At 43.5% G+C, this 26,370-nt stretch overlaps 1 protein-coding gene across 2 annotated transcripts in view; it reads right to left on the minus strand.

The window, feature by feature from the left end:
* Positions 1 to 26,370, minus strand: part of PRKCQ (protein kinase C theta) — a 59,406-nt gene that overhangs the window by 16,101 nt on the left and 16,935 nt on the right. Inside the window, exons 2-13 of one of the 2 annotated variants that reach the window (XM_051795225.1) lie at positions 25,919 to 26,311; positions 24,647 to 24,772; positions 18,669 to 18,868; positions 16,699 to 16,759; positions 14,357 to 14,519; positions 13,757 to 13,788; positions 13,576 to 13,661; positions 12,364 to 12,493; positions 11,606 to 11,715; positions 11,330 to 11,453; positions 9,569 to 9,744; positions 6,278 to 6,451 (exon numbers count right to left, since the gene is read on the minus strand). In XM_051795225.1, coding sequence (XP_051651185.1) covers positions 6,278 to 6,451; positions 9,569 to 9,744; positions 11,330 to 11,453; positions 11,606 to 11,715; positions 12,364 to 12,493; positions 13,576 to 13,661; positions 13,757 to 13,788; positions 14,357 to 14,519; positions 16,699 to 16,759; positions 18,669 to 18,868; positions 24,647 to 24,764 — 1,374 coding nt within the window. In that variant the 5' untranslated portion in view covers positions 24,765 to 24,772; positions 25,919 to 26,311. Of the gene's footprint in view, positions 1 to 6,277; positions 6,452 to 9,568; positions 9,745 to 11,329; positions 11,454 to 11,605; positions 11,716 to 12,363; positions 12,494 to 13,575; positions 13,662 to 13,756; positions 13,789 to 14,356; positions 14,520 to 16,698; positions 16,760 to 18,668; positions 18,869 to 24,646; positions 25,162 to 25,918; positions 26,312 to 26,370 lie in introns of those variants that run through there. The other variant, XM_051795224.1, reaches the window with a different exon arrangement.

Genomic DNA, 26,370 nt, shown 5'->3' on the forward strand with positions numbered 1-26,370 from the left:
GTCATTGATGTCCAACTCCTGCCCCTGCACAGGATAACCTCAGGAATCCCACTGTGTGCCTGTGTGTTGACCCAATGCTTCTTAAACTAATTGGCACATCCATGTGGATAAGAACATCCATATATCAGCCATTCTCTACTTCCAGACCATCTTCCAGGGGCCTTCTCCATTGCAGCACAGGGAACATGACAAACCTTTTTGTGGGAGGATGAAGTGTTGCTCCTACAGCAGCAGAACCATGTAACATGATGTACAACACACAGATACGGACGTGCAAAAAATAATGCAGTTCCCTCGTCTAGTCAATCCTGCCAGGTGCTGAAAGCTTTGATTACTGCAAGAACCCAATTCCCTGCCCCATCAGCCCCTCAGCACCTGTGCTGAGCTGAGCTCCTCTCCACAGAGCCACCTGTTCCCTCACTCTCCAGGACGTGGCAGGGATGGAGTTAATCCAACCTGCTTCTGTTCTGCGTTCAACTGCTGTGAGAATGAATAGTCACTATCAGAGATGCTTCCAGCTTTATAAACAATGAGTAGAAAGCAGGCAGTATTTAAATTGATCTTTTGAAGGTACATCCTTTAACAGGCTCTTAAAATCCTCAAACCAGCTGGGAGCCCTCCAGAGCACTTTTCTGCGGAGATTTTCAGATTTTGTTTTCTTCGCATTTGAAAGCACTTGCATCCATACAAATACACAATTTAACACGATTTACTGAAGAGAGAAAATTCTTCTTCCCAGGGCTTCCAGGAGGTTGAATATCAGAATAATTAATGCTGCAGGACAGCGTGGCTTTACTCTAATTTAGAGCATGGCTTCATGTGGAGAAGGTTCCTAATTAAGTGACCTAATCCTGCTCCATCCCACTGAATTAGGTCAGCCCTGGTCAAGAGAAAGGTTTGACATGATACAGTGTTCTTTAAGGTCCCTTCCAACCCAGACCATTCTATGATTCAATTCCTGCAGCTGCCTCTTGTCTCAGCTTTTCATGCAGCTCAGCTCAGCCCAGTCTGGGTTCTTACCCAAGCTTTGGATTTATTTTACTTCATCCATAGATGGGAGTCAAAGACCTCTCAGCCTTTTCCACCACACCACTCAGAGTGTTTTGCAATCCCATCACAGCATCCCATCTGGTGGAAAAGCAGGCAATGTTTTCTACTCCCATGAGGAACAGTAAACACAGGGTTACTCCTTGCTAGTCGGTGACCATGGAAGTTCACCTACATTTCTAATTTTTTGCTATTTGCACCAAAACACCCCCAGGTTTACTTTTGTTCTCTAGTTCAAAGACTTTTTCCCCCCTCTTGTGTAATATTAGTCCATCTTCTGGAGATGGCAGCATTTCTTAGAGCTGCCAAATAATTCAGTCCAGTCCCTGATCTCACTGTTTATTTCTTGTTCTAATCTTTGCACTGTCAGCATTTTTAACTGCCTGTTAAACTGCTCATTTGGGATGCTTAGTGTTGTGTGCCCATGTACCTGGTACAAAGCATATGAATATATTTTTACACACATATATGGAATGCATATGTATAGATAAAGGTGCATACATGGCTGGCAATAGCTCCTTTCACCTGAGTTCTGAGATCCCAAGACCTTCATCACAGCTCAGAGCAGATATCCCTCACTGGTAAGCTGAGTTACTATCAGCTCTGTCTTGCAAGAGAAAGTGGCTTTCCTATCAGTATTGGATGGTATATTGGAAAAAGACTAATTTTCTCAAGGCTAGGATAAGATTCTGTGAAGATTTACAGATAAAAAAACCACCAGAACAAAAACTTAACAAAAAGGAGTCAAACTTGTGAAACATAAATATTTTATCAGCTGAAAATAGGTAAAAAAATTTAATATTTTTATTTTAAGAAGTAATTTTTTTTCAGAATAAAAAGCAGCTACACTGCAGATTTTTAGAAATCTCATGCAAAGCTTTATGCATTTTGGGCTGATTTTCCTCAGACTGGACAATGGGGAGGCAAAGACAATATGTGTATTGAATATGTCAATCATCTATCACTTAAAAAACCCACACTTGTGATCTGTCCTCCTCTTTTCCCAGCCAATACACTCCCCCTGTTCACAGCACAGGGGCTGACACCACCCAGAAGTGTCTTGCTAAAAGTTCATATATTTGATGTTATAATTACAGCTGCTCACACCTCCTCTGGCACAACCTTGTTGGAGTCCCAAAGCTCTGCTGACATGCTGCTATTTCTGCTAAACCATGTTGAAATTTTGGCCAGGATTGAAGGAGACCTTGCCAGTTTTCCTGCCTGCTGCTTGCAAGAGGCAAAATCCTCAAAGCTTCCCTAAACACCCCAATTCATTCCCAGCTTTCTCATTAGCTGGTTCACATATGGCCAACTAGCCTTGAATCAGATTTTTCCAAACTCAAAATACTCCAAATACTAGGAGGATGGACAGATGTTTCCAAGCTGATGTATCCCCCCCAAGAAACCCAGAGAAGATTTATGGACCTTGTAGCTTTGGGATTGTGTCTCCCAAATGGCTGCACACCAAGGTTTGGGATGGTTTGCACACGGGAAAAGGATGGTTTATACAAGGAAAAAAATTACTGTGATGCCCTGTACTCTATTTTTCAGCCTTCCTCCCTCATCAATGACAAAATTAGGATGCTGGCTAGACAGACATCTGGTTTGACCTCCCAGGACACCTTGTTTCGTGAGCAGCACACATTATTTAGGTTGTGCTGTAGTCAGAGAGGACCATGCATTCCCTGGGAAGGGCATGTGGGCCTGACCCAGAGCTGTTCAGAAGGTCTATGGCACAACCAGGCAGTGGAGCTGAACATCCAGTGGGTGTGAAACACAGTTGTGCCAAACCACACACTCTGATGCAGGTCAGATAATTCAGCCCTGTCCCTCAGCAGCAGGTCAGAGAGAAAAGAAAACTCAAATTGCACTTGGAAAAATTTTGCAGGAATTGCAGTATCCTCTGAGGAGACATTTGAATGAGAAATCTCCTGATGATACTCATAGAAAACACTTTAGAGCCTAAGAATTTTTAATTAGGACCACACTCCCTGTTTATAATCCATTTCTCCTTCCTGCCAATGTAAGAGACTTTAAAGTCAGTGCTAAGCACGTAGAAGCAACAGAGCATGTGAAAATGGCTCATCACCAGGACTTTGAAAAGACATAACACACCAGTAAAGCAGAAAATAAACGTTTCTGTAATATTTGCTGTTAAATTGCAATAAAGATTACTTCTCTTTTGGGTTGAAATAGTCTTTGTTGCTATTTTGTGCTACAAGTCAAAATGCCTCAAGATTTAATTTGCATTTAGGTAAAAAGTGTTAATAAAACTTGGTCAATGAAGTAAAGAAACAGAAATAAAAGTGACTTTCAAAAAGGGAAAGCCTATTTTTATTGCAGAAGAACAGTGAGATGCAAAAAAGAAGAATAAACCATAAGCACTGGGATGCCAATCACTGTTCTGGCATTACTAATTTTGGGACTTCATAGAATTATAAACATGTTTTTCCTCCTCTTTAACATAACAGCATCCCTTTAAATCTAATACAACAGAGTAGCTCCCTGAGCTTATTGTTGAAATTCACACCATATAATTATGTCAGCTGAATATCTGGATACAAAGATGACTGCAGTAAAATAAAACAGTCAGATTCAAAAAAGATTGGGGGAAAAAAACCCACAACCATCCTGGGCTTGCATGTGTTCTCATGTAGTGAAACAAGACAAGTATTCTGAGTTTTGAAGCACTGATCATTCAGCCTCAGCAGGAATAAAGAGGAGCATTAGATGCCTACTAAAACCTGTCTGAAGGGCTGTCAAGCTTTATATATTTGAGTGTTCCCTGATTACCTCACTGAAACTTATCCCAGAGCTCCGAGAACTGTCCACAGATTTATAGGACTTCTTTCTTCCCCTCTGGAGACATGTGGACTCCCAAGGCCCTTGTTTCAGTGTAGGAATATTCTGTTTTTACTGTCCTTTGCCAGGGCACACAATACCTGAAGCAACTCAGGTAAGCCAGAGCATTAAAGACTCAGAAATGCATCAACACATGTATTTCTGTTTGAAACTACTCTTCTATCCAGTGAAACCTTAAAAACAAAAAATATAATTTTTTTAATTAAAAATTCACGTTTTTGATATTGAAATCCAGACAGGGACTCTACACAGCAGTGCCCTGGCTTCTGCCCATGGCAGGAGGGTTGGAACTGCATGATTTTTAAGGTCCCTTTCAACCCAAAGCATTCTATGATTCCAAAATGATTGCTATAAAAGGTATTCCGACTGAGCCATGCTGTCCTTTGGGCCATGAAAGCCCATCCATGGCTTGTCTCAGATCTCCTGCTCTGGGTGACTCTCCTACATTGAGTAATTGCTGCTTAGCTTGCAAAGGTCAGAGGAGAAAAACATGAGCTAAAAATCAATCACAGCCCAGAGCAGCTTTGGCCTGGGCAGCCACATTCCAGCTTCTCTCTCTGTGAACTTGAAGGCAAGATGAAGAGATTACATAACCTTAGAATGGAATAAAGGGTTGGAATGAGATGGATGGAGATTCTTTCTGTAGGACAGGAGGGCAGTACTGTGGTATTACCCACAAGACACTGAAGGAAGAGATCATTTGGTTTTTGAGCCTGGAACCTACAGTTTTTTCAGGCATTCATTGCTTTCCCATCCTGCAAGATTCCCTTTCCTCAGCCATGGCTGGAAGCACTCCTCTTAAAGGGTCAGAAAATCCCACCTGGTTCCTTGCACGACACCATTGGGTCTCTCACCTTTTTACTGTGGACTCATGAGGAAAGTGGACCCTTCCATGCATGCACTGCCTGAAATCAGAGCTGCAGATTATCACTGCTTTATCCATCCTGAACCTGACCTCCAGCTTCCAGACCAGGGATAGACCAGGCTGGAGCACAGACAACATGGTTCAGCTGCTGTGTGCCAGTCAGACGCTGGCATCAGCCAGCATCTCTCTGGAGATACAGGCAGCACAAGCAGCATTCTCTGCAATAAATGCTCCCTCACAGAGCTGTGACTGTTGTGAATATTTTATCTCTTTCATTAAATCTTGATTTTCTCTGCTTTTGGAATTGTGTCATTTATATTTTGCTCTGAAATCTAGCTCCTCCAAATAGGGAATTAATTCCAGGCAAGGATCCATTCCCAGGGCATACCATCCTGTAAGCCCCAAAGGGGTTTAACATTAATGCCCGGGATCAGTGTCACATCCCCTACAGCAGCTCCCAGACATTCCCTCTTATAAATTTAATCTGTCTTCAAACAGGTGCCACACCCCACAGACGACTGGGATGTACCACAGAGGTTATATTTGTTTCTCCTCACCCTGCAGAAGCAGCGAGCCTCTTGCTGAGCAGGTCTTAACCTCACTCTGAACAGTGATTTGTGCCACTAAATCCTGGGGCTGAGCAGGGACTGGGAGCATCCTGGGGCTCAGAAGGGACTGGGAACATCCTAACAAAACCCTGGACAGGACAGCCATGTGACACTGCTCTGAATTTGAGCTAAGAGACATCAATCATCTTTCAGGAGTGGTTTGAGTAGGTTGAACAGACAAGACAACCTCTCAAAATTTCACCATTTCTTTCTTTGCCTTGTGTATGCTTTGGTGTTAAGCTGATTGGTTGTGGCTGCAGGAAAAGCTCTGGAAAGCTGATCAGTTGGTGGTTTGTTGGCAAGTACAGCCACGAAGATATATACACATTACTTAAATGTCACTTCAGTTTTGGTTTGGAGTCCTAAGCAGGTTTTCAGGTGATGCTTTGTGCTGCCCCTCTGAACTGCAGCCTCCATCACCAGTGTCTGGTGCAATTTACCTGTTACTGGGGGCAAAGAAATAAATGACAGCGTGTTTATTCTCCACAACCAGAGTTTCTTGAGTTTGCTTTGATCCAGGCTTGTTGTTGCAGCATAATGCTTCATGGTCCAAGAGGTCCAGGTAACACCAGGGTGGGCACATCTTTACTCTGGCTGTGGATGCAGCCTTTGAACATCCTCAGCCCAGGGTACCAGGATGCAGATTTTAACAGCAGGTCTCTGCATACCTCAGTCAGCCTTGGATGCTCTATCCCATTCCCAGGTTCATACGGAAAGGGAGATTAAATTTCTGGAGCCACTTCCCAAGTGCTTAACCTGAAGATCCCTTCCCTGAGCCCCTCTTCATGGTCAAACGGTTCCCTAACATCCGGCAGACTTAAGCCCTTCACCAAGTATCTGTAGTGCAGTAAAGCACCCTCAGCTCATGGAGGAAGATGACAAATCCTTGTCTTACCTTGGTTTGGAACGTACAGAAGACGTGAGTCAGGAATGGGTGTTCCCAAGCTAAGGAGAGGACTCTCTTCTCCACCATTGTACATTCAACGTCATCATCCATCAGTACCACGTCCTTCTTCAGGGCTTTCACAGCAAAATACTGGTCTGTGCTCTTCAGCTCAGCAAGGAACACCTAGGGTGGAAACAGCTGCTCAGCAGGAGTGTTTGTCTCCTCTCAGAGCAGGCAACACAACCATCTGAGGGTGGGAGCTGAGCTCTGGGGAATTCACCAGGGTAGACCTTAAGAAACCTGATGTTTAAGGCCCAGTTCTACCATTAAGATTTTGTAGACTTTGAGTTTGTTCCCCACACCCAGAATAGTTTTGTGAAGTTGAGCCCTGGGAAGGGATGAGAAGTTCCTTGGTGATTACAAAAGCAGGGTCCTACATGCCTGTATGGACAGGACATATCAGAGAGCCACTTCTGATAACAGAAACCATCCTCATGCAAATGCCCCAGAGGCACATTTCCTGTTTTCTGGCTTCAAATAACAAAACAGAGTATTGCTTTGTCACCATTTGAAATGCAAATGTCCTGCACCAGATCCTCAGCAGGTGGAAATTAATGTCCACTAGTGGTTAGACTGGTCTATATCAGATGTGGCTTTCTCCCCTTCCTCCCAGTTAGCAGGTCTGAGCAAACAGGTTGGGTCCCCCATGCTGCTGCAGGAGTTCTCTAAGAATGGGAAAATACATCCCAGAGGAGTTACAACCTCTATCTATCTTTGTAGACAGTGAAAATGAGACATGGAGCAGCAGCAAAGTGTTTTCTAGAGACCACAGAGCAAAGAAGTCTACCTTGGAAGGCAGTGCCAGTCCTGATCTTCACACTAACAGCCTGTCAACACTGTTTCCATAGACTAAATAAATATGTAAGATTCATCAAAGAGGTCTTTGAAGTTCTCTACCAGACACTATTTACTGAGTTAGCTCAGACATGTTTTAGCCCTGACAAAAGTTTTATTTACCCTTTTGGCTACTGCTGCATTTCACTTTGTAGCACCAGACAGAGAGTAGAGCCTAGAGCCTCCCTCTGTCTGTGCAGTGAATGACCAGAAATGCTAACAGTGCTGATGCTGCAGGCACCCTTTTTACCCTCATTTTTGTGCAGGGCACTGCTCCCGTGGGGAAACTGGGGAACACGGCACAGCTGTGACGTGTGCTGTGACTTCCAAGGGGCAGGTAGGCAATGCTAGACCTCATGCAGAGGCTGTGGATCTGATCCTCAGCCTCCCTGGTCCACGCAGAGCTGGGGAGACCACCCAGGCACTGAGATCTGCACACCCTGTCCCCTCTATGGGGAAGTGAATCTCGCTCCAAGCAAATGAGGGCACCAGGAGCGACACCTACACAGGAAACTCGTGGGTGAGTTTTGTTGCAGAAAGGCATGAAATAGCCCATCCTCTGCACACCCACATGGTGCACTGCAGGGAGACACAGATGCTTGCAGGCTTGGAGAGTCCATGTTAGTATGAGGGCTAAAACAAGGCACAGAATCTACTTCAGTGGAGGTATTCAAACTGGACTAGACAAACACCTGAGCAACCTCATCTCATTAGACCTGTCTGGAGCCGTGGTTTGGATTAGAGGATCTCCAGAGGTTCCTTTCTTCCAATAAAAATGTTTCTATGACTTCTCTTCTCTTGAGTCCAAGTTAATCTGGGCTGTGGGGTTTGGGGTATTCTGGCTTGGCTCTGAGATGCCTCAGCTCTGGTTCCCATGCAAACTGTAGACATGACACCTTCTAGTGGAAAGTGTCTCTGCCCATGGCAAGGGGATTGGAGTTAAATGGTCTTTAATATCCCCTCCAACCCAAACCATTCTATGTGTCTATGATTTTCAAGTGTGAAAAGCCAACACAGGAGATATTTTCCCAGTTTAAGAAATGGCTGCAGGAATTGCTCCAGATCACTTAGCAGGCAAAAAGCAGCTCTTTGTTTAAAGCGCAGTTTCCACCTTGCAAAGATGTGGGATGTGAGCAATGTGATACATAATGATACTCCTTTTCCTTACTGGCTGTGAAAATACAATAATGAGTTCCCCTGAAATTGCTTTTTGCAGCTCTGTGCTGGCGTTGAATAACGTGAGTCCCCTTCCAGGGAATATCTGCAAGGAGGAGCAGTCCATAATTCATCAAGATTAATGTATCTGCTGAAAACAGGTGGTTCTTGTTTCTAAAGCACAAATTCTTGGCTGTTGTAAAAATTGCTTCACGCTCCAGCACAGATCGGAGCTGGGAAAGAGCAGTTATTGTTCCCAGCTGGGGACCTGCTGCTCTGGAGACGAGAGAGGATCCACCCTCAGCTTGTCAGCTAATGCTTCCATCTCCCTCTGAGTTTGCTCACTGAGCTGGCAGAGGTAGCTGCAGGAAGGGGGACAGCACTGAGATCTTTCCCACCAGCTTTCTGTGGATGCACAGGAGCCATTAACCCACAGAGAAGGGGAAGTTTCAGATTTACTTGGGGATTTCCTCTCCTGTCATGGGCAATCATGGGACAGTAACTAACGGGACAGGGAGAAGATCTTTGTCTTAAGCAAGGAGAAGACAGAGTCCAAGATTCAGCCATGCCAGGGTAAGGATTCTTTGAAGGCTTGAAGATTTATCAGCGACAGTGTGGCCAGCAGGACCAGGGCAGTGACCTGTACGGGCCACTGGTGAGGCCCCACCTCTAATCCTGGGTGCAGTTTTGGACTCCTCACAAGAAAGATGTTGAGGTGCTGGAGTGAGAGAGAAGGGAACGGAGCTGGGGAAGGGGCTGGAGCACCAGGAGCGGCTGAGGGAGCTGGGGTTGCTCAGCCTGGAGAAAAGGAGGCTCAGGGGGGACCTTCTCACTCTCTACAACTCCCTGACAGGAGTGTGCAGCCAGGCAGAGGTTGGGCTCTGCTCCCAGGGAACAAGGGACAGGACAAGAAGAAATGGCCTCAAGCTGTGAGAGGGGAGGTTTATATTAGTTATTAGGAAAAAATACTTCACTAAAAGGTTGGCCAGGCATTGGAACAGACTGCTCAGGGCAGTGATGGAGTCACTATCCCTGGAAGTGTTCAAAAGACATGCAGATGTAGCATTTGGGGACTTGGTTTAGCAGTGGGCTTGGTTGGACTTGATGATCTTCAAGGTCTTTTTCAACCTAAATGATGACATCTATGACTCTATGTTTTTTCCTAAGTGGCCTTCAAACCACAACTTATTTCATGCCATAAAAAGCAACATTCAAACATATGCAGTGGTGTCTCAGTCCCCTTTGGCTTACCTTGCCAAAACTGCCCTTCCCCAGCATCTTGTGCAGGACAAAATCTTCAATGGTCAGTTTTAGCTGCACTTGGTGCTCTTGCTGCTCCTGGGACTGTTCTCCCAAGTCTGTCTCTATCAGAGCCTCCCCCTTCATTGTGCCCTCCACCGGAGTCTCCCAGGAGATGCCTTGTGGCTCTGCAACACACATCAAAGCATACAAATAAACCCCCGGAAATGAGCAGAAAACCCCCAGAACACTTATAGGTACTGTTCTTAGAGGTTTAAAAGGGTATTTCAAACAAATAGAAATGTGGTGGCCAGATCTAAGTACATTGACTCTGCGCCCACACTGCTTTCTCTCTAGAGGAATTTTTACTCCAGTGGAATTCCATCTTCTTCAGCTACATTACTTTACAAACCGCTTTACAAACTCCTTCATATGTTTTTTTGTTTTATGGCAGCAAAACATGACCAAACCCTTAATTTCTGGCCACCTGTCTTCTTTGGTCCTTCTTGCTGGTTGCCATTTTGATGTGGCCCCATGAAATGTGGTCCAGACAAAAAGATGGGACAGCATTTTCATACTGGGTGCTGGGTCCCTGCTCTGGATGTGAAACATTCCAGCTCAAGCATTCCAGCTGTCCTGGAGTGGAATTGCTCAGAGTTTTTTCAACCATCCATTCACTTGGATGTAAACAATAACAACATGAATTTGTAAGAGATTCTGTCCCTCACTGGATTTGTCTCATTGCTGCACTGTTCTAAAATACTGGACAGCAAGAACACTACTCATCAGACAAACAGGTCCACATGTAAAACAGATGTGCAACCATCTGGGGCTTTACTGATTCACATCAGCATAACCATTCTACTTGCAGAAAAGAAAGAAACTAAGCACAGATGTGGACATAATTTATTTCCCCTTGGGGGCTAAAGGACACACTATCTCATTTATTCTCCTTAACATCTGTTCTTGTACATAGAGGGCTGTGACACCTACATCAGCTCCTGGGTGAGTGAAGTGAGGATCTGTCATTGGTTCTCAAAGCTACTGGAAGTCAACCTTTACCCAAAAATAAGAAATCGGAAATAAAATCGGCCACAGTGATCAGAAGAACTCCAAACCTCCTGTTTATAGCTTGGTTTCTCTGTGAAGTTCTCTGATTTTAAAAGTCTGTGAGTCCCAAGCAGGGAATAAGCACATTATTGCCAGTGGAGGTATGAGATGTGCTCAAGCATCAGGTCAGAAAGAGCATTTAGGCATTAGCTGAAGGAGTGGTGATTGGGGTCTCGAGTCACCAGAGGTTGGGATGACATAGGGGAAGTGCATGTTTGCAGAGAAAGAACCAGATTGGGATCCAGGGTATCTGCCATGCCCAGGTGATGTGGCTGGGAAGTTGTTGATATCCTGAGATCAGAAAGGGCAGAGGTTAGATATTAGAAAAAGGTTCTTTCTCCAGAGGGTGGTTGGGCACTGGAACAGGCTCCCCAGGGCAGGGGTCACAGCATCAAGCCTGACAGAGCTCAAGGAGCATTTGGATGATAATCTCAGGCACATGGTGTGACTCATGGGGATGGTTCTGTGCAGGGCCAGGAGTTGGACTCGATGATCCTTGAGGGTCCCTTTCAACTCAGCATATTCTGTGGTCTTGCTCTAGGCTGGAGAGATGCATGAAAGATTCACTGGCTAATAAATTCCCCATCCTTGTCACCTCCAACTAACCATAGACCACCTAAAACATCAACAGAGCTGCTGCCCCGTATCACCAGGTGGAATTACCTTTTTTACCCGTTGTAGATGCTGGTAATGCCTGCAGTGGTGTTACATCCTTCACTGGTACTGGGAAGCCAATTTCCAGAGGTCCATCCCTGGAGATCTGCTCAGTGTCACGCTGACAGCGAGCCTGGAGTACAGGAAACAGCAAATGGCTTCTGAGCCAAATGTCATGTTCTGAGCTTAAAAACGTTGTAGCTTCTTGAATGTGACCCACAAAAGCCAAGATCTATAAAAGGTCTTTGCTTATGAGAAGACCATCTCAAGGCTCAAATGATTTACCTGCTGAGTGCTCTCTATCATTGCCAGAGCTTCAGCCATTAGCTTCTGGTTAACTCCACAAAGATTTGCTACTTTTGTCTGGCACTTGTGATGGACATTCATGCCACATGCTGAAAGAAAGAACAAGAGGAGTCAGGAAAACAAAGGCTATAAAGGGTTGGGCAGGAATATGTGCTGCTGTTGGCTGAGGGCAGAGAACAGCCATTTAAACAGCTCTAACGTCTCATGAAATGGCACTCAGGTCATTTTTTGGTTCTCTATAGAGACTTTTTTATATTTTCTTCTGGCCAAAGGTTATGTTTCCACATCCATCAGCCTTTGCAGGTACAAGCTACCAAAACTCTACAGCTCAGAGATAAACTGTAATCACAGAACAGGATCTCCCCACTGGTGTAGGATTATGAAGATAGTGAAGTGTCTTAGGTCTGTCTGGTATTGGAGATAGAGCATAGTTCATACTGGGGGTGATTTTGGAAGATCAACAGTGTTCTTTGATTTTCTTTGCCTCTTCAGGAAGCAACCCCTCAGCCTTGAGGACCACAGACCTTTCTGTATATGGACAGTTCTCATCCTCCTTGAAGAATGATCCTCCTTGAAGGACAGTCCTGTAGGCCACTCCTTCACCATTCTGGATGCCACCTCATGGAGATTTTGCCGAGAAGGGTGATAAATGAGATCTGGCTTTTCAGATTGCAACCCTCTAAACACAATGACCCCCTTGCCCTGCTCAGCCTGTGCCACACACACCAGGCACTCACCATCACACTTCAGTCCTTGCCGTGCAAGGCCCCAGAGGAGCGTCCCACAGTGCTCACAGAAAGTTGGGCTCTTGTAGTTGTAGACTTTGAAGCGGTGAGGCATGTCAATCTTGAACCTCTCTTTGTGGAACTGCAAGAGAAAAACCACGTTGGCAATTCACTCCTCTCCACCTCAGCTCCGCGTGGAAAACCAAACTTGCGCCACAGGATGTCTACAGCCCTTTAATCCTTTATCAAGAAGAAACTATCTATAACTATGATTCAGGCACACAAAGCCCAATTTTGATACATAATAACACATGCAATTCAGTTATTAATTAGGGAATTGGGTTATTTCAGCCCTGGGCTTGATTTTATCTGACCAAAGAACTGCTTGACCTTCATCTACACACCCAAACTCCCCCAATGCTTAGTGGAAAAACATTGATACTTTTAAAAATGATTCATCTCATCCTGAAATGAATCTCTACATTTGTTGTCATGAATCACTCCTTGGAAGAGCCTGTTTTTCTTCTTTTAGTACATAGGGAGTGAAAGGTGATGACAAAGTTGGATACATCTACCCTGGAGATGTCAGAAGACAAGTGAGATGAATCTCATCTCTAAGAACTGCAGGAGAAAAGAAGAGTCAGGGTGGGACTGAGAGCAAAGAGAAGTTGTAGGACACAAGGAAAAGGGCATTGTACTGTCAAGAGTTTAAGTTCTGATTCTGCCTACCAAAAAGTCAAGTTTATTCTAAACTGACATGAGAAAAATAAAGCAAATAATAATGGAAATAGATCTTCCACTGTCTGCTTGGAAATCTCAGATAACACAGAAGGCAATGTCCGAGTACAGATCTGAAAATTCAGTGTGATGTCCTGCCTAACCTCTGATAGTGAAGATTTTTCTCCAGTGAATCCCCACTTCATGTCCATGACTTCCCTCTGAGCTGTACTTTATGCATTAGAAAAATGTCAGCTCTGATTCAGCAACTGCCTTCTTCAGCAGCTGCATTTGAGTAAATCCTAAGTAGGAGGTAATGAAACCACAGGGAATATAAAAAGCAAAGGACTCAGATCACACAGTTTTCAGTTGCAGTAGGACCTTTTGCTTCATCAGAAGTTGTTTTATAGAGACATCTGAATTACACTCAAGTTTTTAAAAGCAGCCTAATAACAAATAATAAATGAAAACAATAATATTAATAATGATATTAATAATAATACATACCATTGTTTCTCTGCTATTGATTGCTGATCCTGTACACTTGGCTATTACTTTATCAATGCACTTCTTATGAATGGCAGCATTACACTCTGCAACAGCAAGTGTGTCATGGTGTTAATAAAGGAATTCCTTAAGAAAAGATTAAGGAAATAATGACAATAAGAAAATAAAAAAAGTTTCTTACGTCTGCATTGATAGCCTTGTTTATTCAGACCCCTGAAATAAACAGAGAAGTAGTTAATTCTGAGTTGTCTGAAAGCCTCAGCAGAAGAAAGGAGAGTAACATTAATGAAAGGAAGACAATAAAATTACTTTGCTTTTTATCAGTCTTTGTAGAGCTTATTTAATTTCACTGCCTTCATTCAGTCTAATGGTGGAGTGATTCTCTGTGGTTTTCACAGCCTTTTCAGCACATATTCACAAACCAAATTTCACAATATTCAAAGAGCAAACTGGACTGATGAGAAATGTCTGCACATTTGGCCAAACCCTAAAATATTTGTAAATTATTAAAAAAATGAAGGGAATTTTCACGGTTGGGATTACGGCTGTGAACCACATCCTTGAAGTGATGCAAGCTGTCAAGGGTCTGACAGCAGGAGCAGATATTCATCAGAGAATCATAGAATCTTTTAGGTTGGAAAAGACCTTTAAGATCATTGAGTCCAACCACTAACCTGGATGTGCCAAGTCCAACACTAAGCCATGTTCATAAGTGCTACAAAGAGACAAGAACTAGTCTCTGGGGACAAAAGAGAAAAAACATAGCTCTAATTTCATTTACCACACAAACTCATGACAGACAGAGCAGAAGGTGGGTTGTGGAAAGAAGGTGGCCGTGAATTCATGACACTTGACATTATGGATTTTGGCCTGTTTGATGGCTCCCCTGCGCTGGTGCAAGGAGAAGAAACCTTCAGTCTCACAGTCAGCCAGGTCCTTTGCATCTGGGGGAAAGGAAGCAGAAGATTTATTAGGGTGCCTTGTCCTGATCAGGTGCCTTGAGAACATGCAGCTGCCAACATACTAAGTGACTGAAGCTGATGATTCACTTATGGGAATGAACACTTAAAGAAATATCATTTTATGAAACCCACACAAGGCTTGTTTGGGTGTTTCTCTGGATGTTTTTTATCTACCATTCCTACACTAAAATTACTTTAAACTTGGAATTCTGAGCTCCCTTGAATATTCATAACGTTGTTTTTGAAACGCAGACCAGAAATTTCCTAAGAGATAAGTGGAACATAAAATTCTAACTTTGAATGAAAGAACCATGCCATGAGAAAGATGAAATTACATTAAAATAATTAATTATTTATATATGCACACAAACCCACATGTGTGTATATATATACCAATATATATCCATATATGTGGATATTTAACTGAATCCCTTATGTGATCATGTACGTGTTGGTGCACAAGCACATATGTATGTTCCTAGGATATTTTGTTTTGTTATTTTTCAATGCCAACATTTGCTTTGCTGTTTGCTGTGTCCATGCCATTATTCACAGTTCACCTTTAAACTTTTCAGAACAGCAAACAAACCAGTTCTGACTTCACGTGCATGTATGTGCTTCTATGTGTGCTTGTGTCTACAAATGCACGCAGGATCTCCTTCTCAATCTCTGTTTGGTTTCACTCACACATTACCCAGCAAGTTACACAGGTAATATGTGGAAAATGGTCCCCTCTGTGATCTGATGCTGATCTTGCTATTTGTAACACGAACACGACTTAGATTTCCTATGCTTTGACCTCTCTGACATAACACACAAGGAGGCAACAACAGTCTAGTCTATATTAAAGGTAGGAATGGTTAAGAAAACATCAGCATGGACATTCTGTTGTCTGATTTCAGTGTTTCTATGTTTTTATTTTTTTTAATCCTTCTAGATATCTACACCTTATAGCTTCACCCTGAGGGTATGAGAATTTTGGCAACAAAAAGACAGAAGAATAAGCATTTAGATTCAACCCATTTTCTTCAAGAAAGCAAAATGCATTTCACTTGGACATGAAACTCTGCAGGTGGGATTTGGTTCCTGGTGAAGACCTGTACATGACTGTGTGTCCCCTATCCAGGGTGACCAAGCTGCTGACACATCCCTGGAGGTCTAGTTGGAGCAGGCGAAGAGCCCAGTGAAAGGCTCGGCTCACCTTGCAGCAGAAACCTGCATTTGATCAAATGAATCACTCTCTAGGTTATTTTCCTCTTTTGCCTGCATTGCTCTTGGGCTGAAAAGCTCCACCAAAAGTGCACTCAGGTGTTGTCAGCAGTAATTCTATCCCAGCCTTCACATCTGCACTAGAATGCACATCATGGCACACCTCACATGTATAGAATCATAGGACTATTCAGGTTGGAAAAGACCTTTAAGATCATCAAGTTATACCATTAACCCAACACTGTCAAGGCCACAGCTACATGTCTTTTAAATGCCTCCAGGGATGGTGACTCCACCACTGCTCTGGGCAGCCTGTGCCAGGGCTTGACAACCCTTTCAGTGAAGAAATTTTCCCTGATATCCAATCTAAACCTCCCCTGGGCCAACTTGAGTCCATCTCCTCTTGTCCTATTGCTTGTTATCTGGGAGAAGAGACTGATCCCCATCTGGCTACAGCCTCCTGTCAGGGAGTTTTAGAGAGTGAGAGGGTCTCCTGAGCTTCCTCTTCTCCAGGCTGAGCCCCCCCCAGCTTCCTCAGCCACTTCTCACCAGATTTGTGCTCCAAACCTTTCCCCAACTCCGTTCCCTTCTTTGGACACGCTCCAGCCCCTCAATGTCTTTCTTGTAGTACATAAAGTAGAATTATTTGAGAGGGAACTGGCTCATTATGTTTCTATTCTGTCTTGTTTAGCATAATGGAAAAAGCTATGGGAAAACCTACCATTTTAGTGGTAAAACAGTCAAAAATCTGCCTTGCAAAACACAGAACAGTCAGTGTTCATCCCCATCACACAGTAAAAATTGCTTTTCTGGAGTTTTCATTTCAAATGTTAGTTATGTTAGTTCTTATGAATCAATCACTAATAACATAGACACTGCTTTTAGTGAAGACATCACATCTCACCCACAGACCAGGAAACAGAGCTGTCAATTAACAAACAAAATCACTTGCCACTTATTTCCAGGAAGTATCTTGCATTCATCAGCATTCGCCCTTGAGGTTTCAGTTCTAGCTGGTTGAGATATGTGAAAAACAAGAAAAGAAGGCCATTAAGCAGTCGTTCAAAGAAGGAAAAATCGTTTCAGATGACTTCAAGACAGCAATAATTTCAAGATGACTTCATCCTTTCAGATGACTTCAAGCTATCTCCTTTTCCCAGTGGGAATTGATGAATACCAATGAATGCTAATTTTAGGGTTGCTCCTACCCAGGGTAGGAGAGAGTAGGGTAGATTACCTCTAACCAAACACTCAAAGCATTATGATAGAAGAGATGTGACTTAACCACAGAAGATGAAGGCAGATTTTTAGACACCAGATCAGGACCTGCTCTACCTATAGAGAAAACTTGTTCCCTATGGATCCTGTAAGGGGAAAATGGGAGAAAGGTCAAAAAACCCAGCCTTCAGAGGGGTGATACTGAAGTCTTTTAGACACTGAGTTCTGCAAGTCTAACTTCACTGTGAGGGATGTTGTGAAGGATGCTAGCAGCTTACTCAGACACATTTTTTTACCTTTTCACTGGACCTGGAAATTCCCACCTACCTGAGTCAACATCCATAGGTGCCTCTGGAAATCTGAATCCACTTGCCTAGGTATAAAAGGACCTAAATTCATGGATTTCTTCAGCCTGAGAGCCACAGCAGTGCCTTCCCCACTCAATCTCCAGCAAAGCCCAAGCAGGGTCACCTCTCTAACCTCCAGATCAAAGAGTGCCCTTGCACAGAAAAGTGAAAAAAATTATATTGTCTCTCCTCATGACCCTTGGAGGATGAGATACCTGAGACCACCCTCCCCAGGGTGTAACTTGTATCAGGGAGTAAGTGGAGAGATCTGAGGAGAAGCCACCAGGCTGGGACACAACAGAACCAGGGTCTCCCAAATCCACTTCAGCTCAGCACTCCAGATTATGTGCCCCCTCTCTCCCTCACCAGGCTACTGAGGTTGGAATCATGCTGAGCAGAGCCTTTTAGTTTTCAATTCCATCCATAAGTATCCAAATTCCTTCAAAGTTATGTTTTAAAACAGAGTGGACCATAAAGACCATCTAGTCGCACCCACCCCTGCCATGGGCAGGGACACCTCCCACTAGACCAGGTTGCTCAAGGCCTTATCTAACCTGGCCTTGAACACTGCCAGGGTTGGGGCATCAAACCAAATCCAAATGTGAAAATCTCAACCAAATCTTGTTTTTAGGGCTCGTAAGTGACCAAGGCCTTTTTGACTTTTCCACTCTCTCCTTAACCCAATCAGCTCAGCCTAAGAACTGTCATGAGAAATAATGCAAACAAAAGAATTCCACTATATCAGTTCCTCTCAGAATGTCTTTCCAGCTCATTGTTACTCACAACTACTGGATATTACATTTTAAACACTATTATCAAGAACTTTGTTGCTTGGACTAGTGGGGAACAGATCCTTACATTTAGCATCCTTACGAAGTCTGTTACTTCAAGTTTACTCCACTCTGACTGTAGTGATTTTAAAGGAGTTCCTCTGACACAACTCTGAAGTCAGGCAGCTGGGAATCAGTCTCCTGACATCAGATTAAATTTTTAAAGCTGCTTCCCCAGAGAACATAAAATAACTCATGTTTAGCCACTCATATCACGATTTGTTCCCAGTGGATCTCCTCAGCAAAGATTAATACGTGGCCACAGCTCACCCGAACCAGAATCCTCACTAGCACAGGGCATGTTTCAACACAGCAGCAGCAGGTGATATAAATGTGCCACGCTCTTCTTTTCTGACAGGTCTTTCCCTCAAGTCACACCCAAGCAGACTGAAAACATCATTCCTTGGACGGCAGCCAGTTCCTGCTGCCCTGCTGGTGGCAGTCACAGCCTGGCACGGACACAAGGCATTCCCCTACCCTGCAGCAGCTCCCCACTGCATCCTGCAAGGGAAGATAACGATGCTCACCCAAATCTCTGTCTTCCCATTGCTCTTCTTGCACCTCTCTGCCAGCACCTTGAGTTCCACCGTGGTCTCCGAAACCATCTCGGCGCTTTTGTCCTTGACGACGATGTGCATGACCCTGCCGTTGTTGATGTGGGCGTCAAAGGTGCTGTTCCAGGGTGGGTACATGGTGGGCTTCTTCTGCACGTACACCTGGCCATTCTCTGTCAAGAAGAAGTGGTTTGGATTGACTAGACCTGCTTCTCTTCTGCTATAAGGCCGCCACTCTATAGCCCGTGAAACAGATCTCTGTTATTTACCCACTTTAAAGTCTCTCTCCCAGCAGGGTGTGTAATGGACCACATTACACTGTCCTAGGAGGTTTCTATGTGAAGTGAAGCTTAGGATGGGATTAATTTCACTTAAATTTAGATGTCTACCATGTGTATGCCCATATCTGGGCTGCCTGAACACTGACTTCATTCAGAGCCAGTGAATATAATCAACATAAATCAAAGGACCGAGGGTGGTTCGTTTGACCAAATACAGACACCTACCTTAGGAAAGGTAATTTCCACCCTTGACTCCATCTATTGAGTAGACCAATTATGCAGACTCCAACACCATAAATACCCACTTCTAACCACATGAATCTCATCACAGATAACCAGCTATGTGGATCATCTGTCCCAGCGTAAAATGAGACAGGTTTGCTTCAATCCCCCAAAAGCTGGGTGCACTTCAGGATTAAGGTTCAGCTGGAGCACATGTCTAGTCAGTAGCTAACTAAGGGATATTAATACACAAACTGTCTTGATGACCTGCAACCATTCCAAAGGGATGCAGAGTTTTCAACCAAGCAAACTTTTCCTTGTGCTTTAATTCCTCGTCCTTCACAGCATCTTAAAACGGTGATATGTAAAAATGTTGTCTCTGAGGCTTGCAGAGAGTTCTCTCTAGTTATTTCTCTGTGAAAAGTCTCAGCCAGATTTATTTGTCTTATAGAACCAGTTTTATTTCCTACAGCCCTATAAAAGTCTTGGAAACTTACTCAAGGTAAATTCTATATCACAGTTACCCTCTGAAAATTGTCAACCCATCAAATGCTGAAGCTGGAGAAACAAGAGAATAAAGAGCAGTTGTGTGAGCAGCAGGCTTATGACTCCTGACTGCCAAAGACTGTGCTCCTATTTCCAATAATCCCAGCCTTTCCCTCATCCCACCCAGCTGGAAAAGAACATGCAGCTGATAGCCTGGAAGGTGACATGACGGAGAAAATTTTTCCCTAGATGAGAGGACTAATTCAGTTTTCTTCCCTCTGCTCAGCTTTGATTTACACAGGCAGGAACTTCAGGATTTCTGAGGCTTTTACCACATCTTTAGGAGAGATTAAAACTGGTAAACAAGCTCCAAAGTTACTGAAAGCAGGAGAGAAGGAGAATAAATTCACGATTGTGTAATATTCACCTCAGGAAATGAGAGAATGTTTGCTGGGGAAAGAACAAATATCAGGGCTGTGAGATTATAACAAAAATCTCCCTTGGGCACCCTGTACACTGGAGAAAGGGCTGCCAGAGCTTCTACATAAACTACACTCACTAGATAGATTTAGGCTGAGATGTAGCTTCCTGAGGAAAGGCCTGCAGGATCCTGCAATCAGCACTGACTTGCTGAAATTTCACCCCACGACCCAACACCTGTAGTTTTACACTCGGTTCCATCACATAAGCTTGATTTAAGCTGCTTTAGGCTCTGACCATCAGCACTGCATCACAAATGAGCTGAAATCACAGAATCACCGAGGCTGGAAAAGACTTCCAAGTCCAACCTTCAACCAAATACCACCTTGCCCACTAAAACATATCACCAATTGCCACGTCTATTCGTTTTTTGAACACTTTCAAGGATAGTGACTCCACTACTTCCCTGGGGAGAATTGATCTGATCCCCAGATCATTCCTGCAGCATAAAACCACTTCTCAACCTTGTCCTGCCTGGTGTGATGAACAGATGTGCAGCTAAATTTTAGGCAGAAATTCAATTTCCCCAAGTCTTAGAGCACCTCAGTCTAAGGTGAATCCACCTCTGTCAGTTAAGTGGTGTTGACCTCTCACATAAGCAGATTGAGGCAATCATATACTGAGCTCATTGTCTGCAGGCTTAATTCATTCACATCAAGCTTGCAAATATATATATGTGCCACACTTGCCACACAAGAGCACCAAAAAATAAGAGATAAAAATGAGACATAAACTTCCCAGCACCCCAGAGAACAGAAATCTCAGTAAGGACCATTATTTCTTTGCTACATCAGTGAAAAACCACAGATGTGAAACACACCACTTGCAAAACAAGTGCTTTCGTTTGTGCTGCACTCCAGAACACCAGGCTTAAACAAACAAACCCTGGAATGTGGATGAACTGCCCGATATATGGGATCAGACAGTCACCCCTGGTGCATCCCCGCTGACGGTTGTGGAATTCTGCCAGGGATTAATCCAACCCTGGGTTCCTGAAAAATAAAATAGCAACTGTTCTTTCCCGGGGAGCAGCTTCCACTACAGCTGGGAGCCCTTTTCCTGGAGGCTTGCTGAGTTCAAACACGGAGCAGGATCTCTCATGAAGCAAATGTCACCAAGGCAGGTGGTGAAATGGCACCAGGCCAGGTGGTTTGTGAAGGCAGAAGCCACTTTTAAAGGGCAGATTTTTTTATACCTCAGAGGCACATATGATCTCTGAAAAGTTTTGTCATCAGTAATAAACTGCTGTAACCCTTCTAGGTGTAGGGGGTTGTGGTGTTCATGGTTTTTTTAAAAGATTAGATCATAAAAAAGCAGGGACCCTTTTATAAAATAAGCAAGTGGAAAAACAAAACAAAACAGAAAGGATGTCCTAGATTTTTCCTGAGCTTCTGAAACTCTTTAGGGTGGCCTTGTTGTGACACCCCTGTGCCCACAGACAATGTACATTACTCACAAAACCCTGGGGACCTCTGTCCCAGTGACTTTTTCGTCATGGCTGGACAACAAGGCACAGCCTTTGGCGTGAACCCAAAGTCAAACTCCTTGTTTTTGGAAACCAAACACATTTATCATCTACCACAGTTCTGTTTGCAAACAAACAAGCAAACAAAAAAAAACCCAGTCACAGAGTGGTTTAGGTTGGAAGGGATCTTAAAGATCATCTTGTTCCACCTTCTTGCCATGGGCAGGGACAACTTCCACTATCCCAGGTTATTCAGGGTCCCATCCAACCTGGCCTTGAACACTTCCAGGGATGTGTTCACAGTTTCTCTGAGCAGCCTGTGCAGAGCCTCCCTTACAGCAAAGAATTTCCTCCTAATACATGGTATACATAACATGTATATGCATATATGTATATATCTGATCCATAACAGGACATTGAAAAAGTCAGAGCAGAGTCATCTTCCAAACTGGTTCCAGCACAGAGTTTGAAAGATTTGAGACTTGCATCAATCCTGGATTCAGTTCTGGGTTTAGGCATGTCCTGCCCTGCTCAGCAATCATTTCCCCTGAAGAAATCTTAAAGTCCAAGTGTCAGAGCACGAGGTTGGGGGTCAGGATGGTTTGCATCTCTTAACAGCTGTGCAGCTGATCCACTCCTACTCCTTGGCCATGGCAAAATTTTAGCCAAAATTTGCATATGAAGGAACCACTTTGTTTTTAATCCCATTATTATTGAGTAGCAAGTGCTTTGTGAAACCAGGGACCAGAGAGCAAACTGCGACCAAAAAAAAAATTAAAAAAACCCCCAAAAAACATGAAGCAAGGATAAGACATGGTTTAGTGGTAGAACTGGCAGTGTTGGACTTGATGATCTTAGAATTATTAAGGTTGGGAAAGACCTCTGTAACTCTACTTCAAATATATTCAGCTGGTGTTTGTCTGGAGACCTTTTGCCTTCTCTAAGCCTGTTTGAGCATGACAGCTCCTCAGGATGCTCATGCTGAGAGCATTTCTGGGATTTAGAGTCAGGCTTAGCTCTCTGAATGTCAGATGTGTACCCCTGAGTGGACTGGCCTTTTCTAGGGTGTGATTCATCACTCTCACTATGGATGTGTTCCTCAAGCTGAGACGAATCCCACCACGGAAATCCCTGTTTATTCCCCTGACCTATAATTCTCTGGTGGTTGAATTGCTCAGACATCAATATCCTTGCAGGAGACGGGAATTGTAGGGCAGATGGTGGCCTTGTCTTTTCTTAGTCACCTGAAGGTAAAGTTCATCATCTACACATTTAAACACCCACCCTCAGCAGCAGATTAAGACCTCCCAAGGGTGGTGGTTCAACCCACCCTAAGAGGGGAGTCTGAGGCGAATCAGTCCCAGGAGGTTCCTGCTGACACTGATGTGATGAGGAGTCCCTCTGGCTGCCCCACCATGCTCTGAGCAATCACTGGATGAAATAACACCCCAGCAAACAGAAATCTTCTAATACTAGAATGTTATTTTTCCTATATTCAGTCCTCATTAATGGAGAAAAGTTCCCTCCAAACATATTTTTTTATTTCTTGCTTGTAGAGGAATTATTATAATAATCATCATAATATCTATAATTATTATAATAATTATGATTATTGACTCCAAGTAGCACAAAAATTATATCCCTTAGTAAGTATTTTTGTGTTTTTTACACAACAGAAAACACTTTCAGCTCTGTGTGAGACTAATAAATATAGGTCTGTTCTGACCAAATTGATTTTATCCACTTTCAAACTGACACAGACTTCAGTTTGAGTTATGGGTTTCAAAGGCCTCACTAAAGCAAACAGCCAAGTCCTGTATAGAGCCGAAAAGGACGTATTTTCAGTTAAAAATGAGATCTTAGGGATATTTTGTCATGCAGTATTTTCTTTCCTTTGGAATTTACCAGTAATTGTATCTTACATAATAATTTAAAATAACATTTAAGCCAAGAAAAAGTTCAATGTGATAAATGCTGACTCTTAAAACAAACAAACAATTCCAGTGAAATACTGAATTATTTTAAAATTCTATTTTTTTTTTTTAAACTACTTTAACGTCCTCTGGGGATTAGAGTCATGGGCATTCTCAATAAAAAGGAATTTCTGAATGGATTTCATTTTTTTAAAGAATCACTGCAGTCAAATTACGAATTTATCAAAGATTTAAGATAAATAACAACCAGTGTTAGGGAATTCCCTAACACTGAGAGTCTTGCTCCTCATGATTCTTCAAAAGCACAACTGAAGAACTTTTCATCCTCTCACTGGGACTATTTTCATGCATAAGACATTTAAGAAATGTTTTCCCTATGAGGACTCATCAGTGTTGGTCCATCAGGAAAAGTGTGCAACAGTCCCTGCATCCAGACAGAGAAAACTGCTCTGCATGAGGTTTCACTTTCAAACCTTTTACACAGCACAGCAACTACACAGAGAAATTAACCCTCTGCAAAGACCAGGCTGTTCAAGTGCCTTTTTTTTTTTTTCTAAATCATGGAAGTGTCTAGATCCATGAGTTTTCCAGAAAAATATGATAAGCATGGACAGCCCTGCCAGGATATTTTAGGACACTCAGATTTCATCTGTCTGGAGCCTCACTGACAAACCAACAACTGCTCACAGAAAAGTGAAACCAAATACAGCTCAGCTCATCTGCTCTGTCACATGCTGGGACTTGTAATGTAGTTGATAATAACCCCAAACTGTAGATATAGATTTGTTGGGCATTAGCTTAAAATTGGATTGTCTTGCAGACCACGACAAACCCAAACCACTACTGTGCTGAGACACAAAAAGGACTTCACCTTCACCCACAACCCTTTTAAAGGGAGGTGGGCTTCACAAACCCATATAAAGGGGGGGAACTGGATGATCTTTAAAGTCTCTTCCAAGCCAAACTGTTTTATAGTTCACTCTGTGTTTTACCAACATGCTTTCTACACACCAGAAATGACACATAAAGTCACCCACATGACTTATAAAAGCTAACATGCATATTTAACACTTCCCCACTTACCTGACTCCACGGCTTCTTTCACCATCACAGCACAGTAAGGGTTAATCACCTCCCCCTGGGATGGCAGGTAAGGGCCACTGTCATAGTTGGACAAACCAATACGCAGGAAGGGAGACATGACAAGTCCTGTGTCAAACAAAAGACAGGCGACACTTGGGAGACAGTCTGAAATTTCCCTTGGTTTTAACCAGGCTCTTATCTCCGCCGGACAGGGGGATGTTGGCTGTTAGTTATCCATGAGCTGGAGGCTCTCTGGCTTCCTCCACTGACCAGCAGGGCGAGGGACTGACTTAACGTGCGCAAGGTAACGTAACTCAGCCGTCGGCTTAACCGCGGAGCTGAGCTCATCCCAGGGCTGGAAAACCCACAGGAGCAGCTCCGAGCGCTCATGGCTTGACACCAACCGTCAGGAATGAGAACAAGAACACACAGGAGCCAAATCAGAGCTTTCCTGGCTGGGATAAGCCCTGCTGTAATTTAGGTTGAGTCACACGTTCAAGAACCCGAATGCTGTGGGATAGAAAGAGTTTTGGGAATACAAGGGTGCTGGAAGCCTGCAAGATGAATATGAAACTGTGAAATAGCTGTGTGCTATTTATATACAGCATGGAAAGGATCTCGAGCGTTCAACTGCCTGGGTGCTGACCCCTATTCATAAGTGAAGCTACAAAGAGAGAATTCAGCTCATATGAACCACACTCTATAGGCAGTAAAACAAAACCCCCCACCAATGAAACAGTACTTTGGGATAATTTTAAGCAGCTGAGAACAGAAACATATAAAATCAAGATGCCAGGAAACACTACAAAACCTTTGGGTTGGTATTCTTTGTTAGGCTCTTTCAAAGCTTTCAGAGAGAAGGTTCAACGAAACCAGAAATTATTAACTGCTGTAGTTAATGCCCATCATGGTGCCATCTGGGCCCAAGAACTGCAATTTACCACCCAACTTTTGTCTCAACTTCTGAGCTTGTCATTCCTGGCTTCTCTTCTACTCAACGGGGAGCAAGAGGCACTAGAAATTCAGCTGCAGATGTCTGAGTCTTGGACCACCAGAGTTAAAAGACATCAGTCCTATCACCAGCTGTTATCTGTCAAATATATTGCAATGACATATTGTTCGACAGCGAAAAGTTGAATAACTTGTGGTGTGGGATGCAGCCCAAGTCTCTTCTCCTTTTTACACATGAAAAATGCTCTATCCCTAGGGCAGCTTCTCTAGTCTCACATGGAAGAAGTTCCATATTTTTTGCTGGGAATAGCAGTTTCTTACCTGTAAATGGTATTTTCCTGACAGACAAGTTCAGTGTCTGAAAAGGGCTTCTCTTTTCATCACAGTTGTGGACAACATGAAAAGGATTTTCTCAGTTGAAGGAATGAGGAAAACTGCTCCTCCAGCTGGGCTGACTTTAAAACTTGACTCTCTGTTCAAGGAGACAGAAGGCAAGACCATCCAGGAGAGAGGAAAACTGGAGAAACCAAGATGCAGCCCTTTGCTTGAGTGTCTTCTCTCTTACCCAGCAGTGAGGAGCGATGAGTTTCCATCAGCCCCTTACACAAAAATCTGGGGCAACTGTAAAACTCAGAACAACTATGTGTCAGTGCACGGTCAGGTGGCAGCAGGTTGTTGTTTCACTTGTGCCCTGGATATGGTGAGATCTTCTTCCTGTTTTATAAAATGAAGACAAACAGCTACAGTTAGTGTTGGGTCTGAAACACCAACTC

This window comes from Manacus candei, unplaced genomic scaffold (assembly GCF_025592945.1).
Source record: "Manacus candei isolate 608988 ecotype Guabito, Panama unplaced genomic scaffold, ASM2559294v1 h1tg000042l, whole genome shotgun sequence".
Lineage (NCBI taxonomy): Eukaryota > Metazoa > Chordata > Aves > Passeriformes > Pipridae > Manacus > Manacus candei.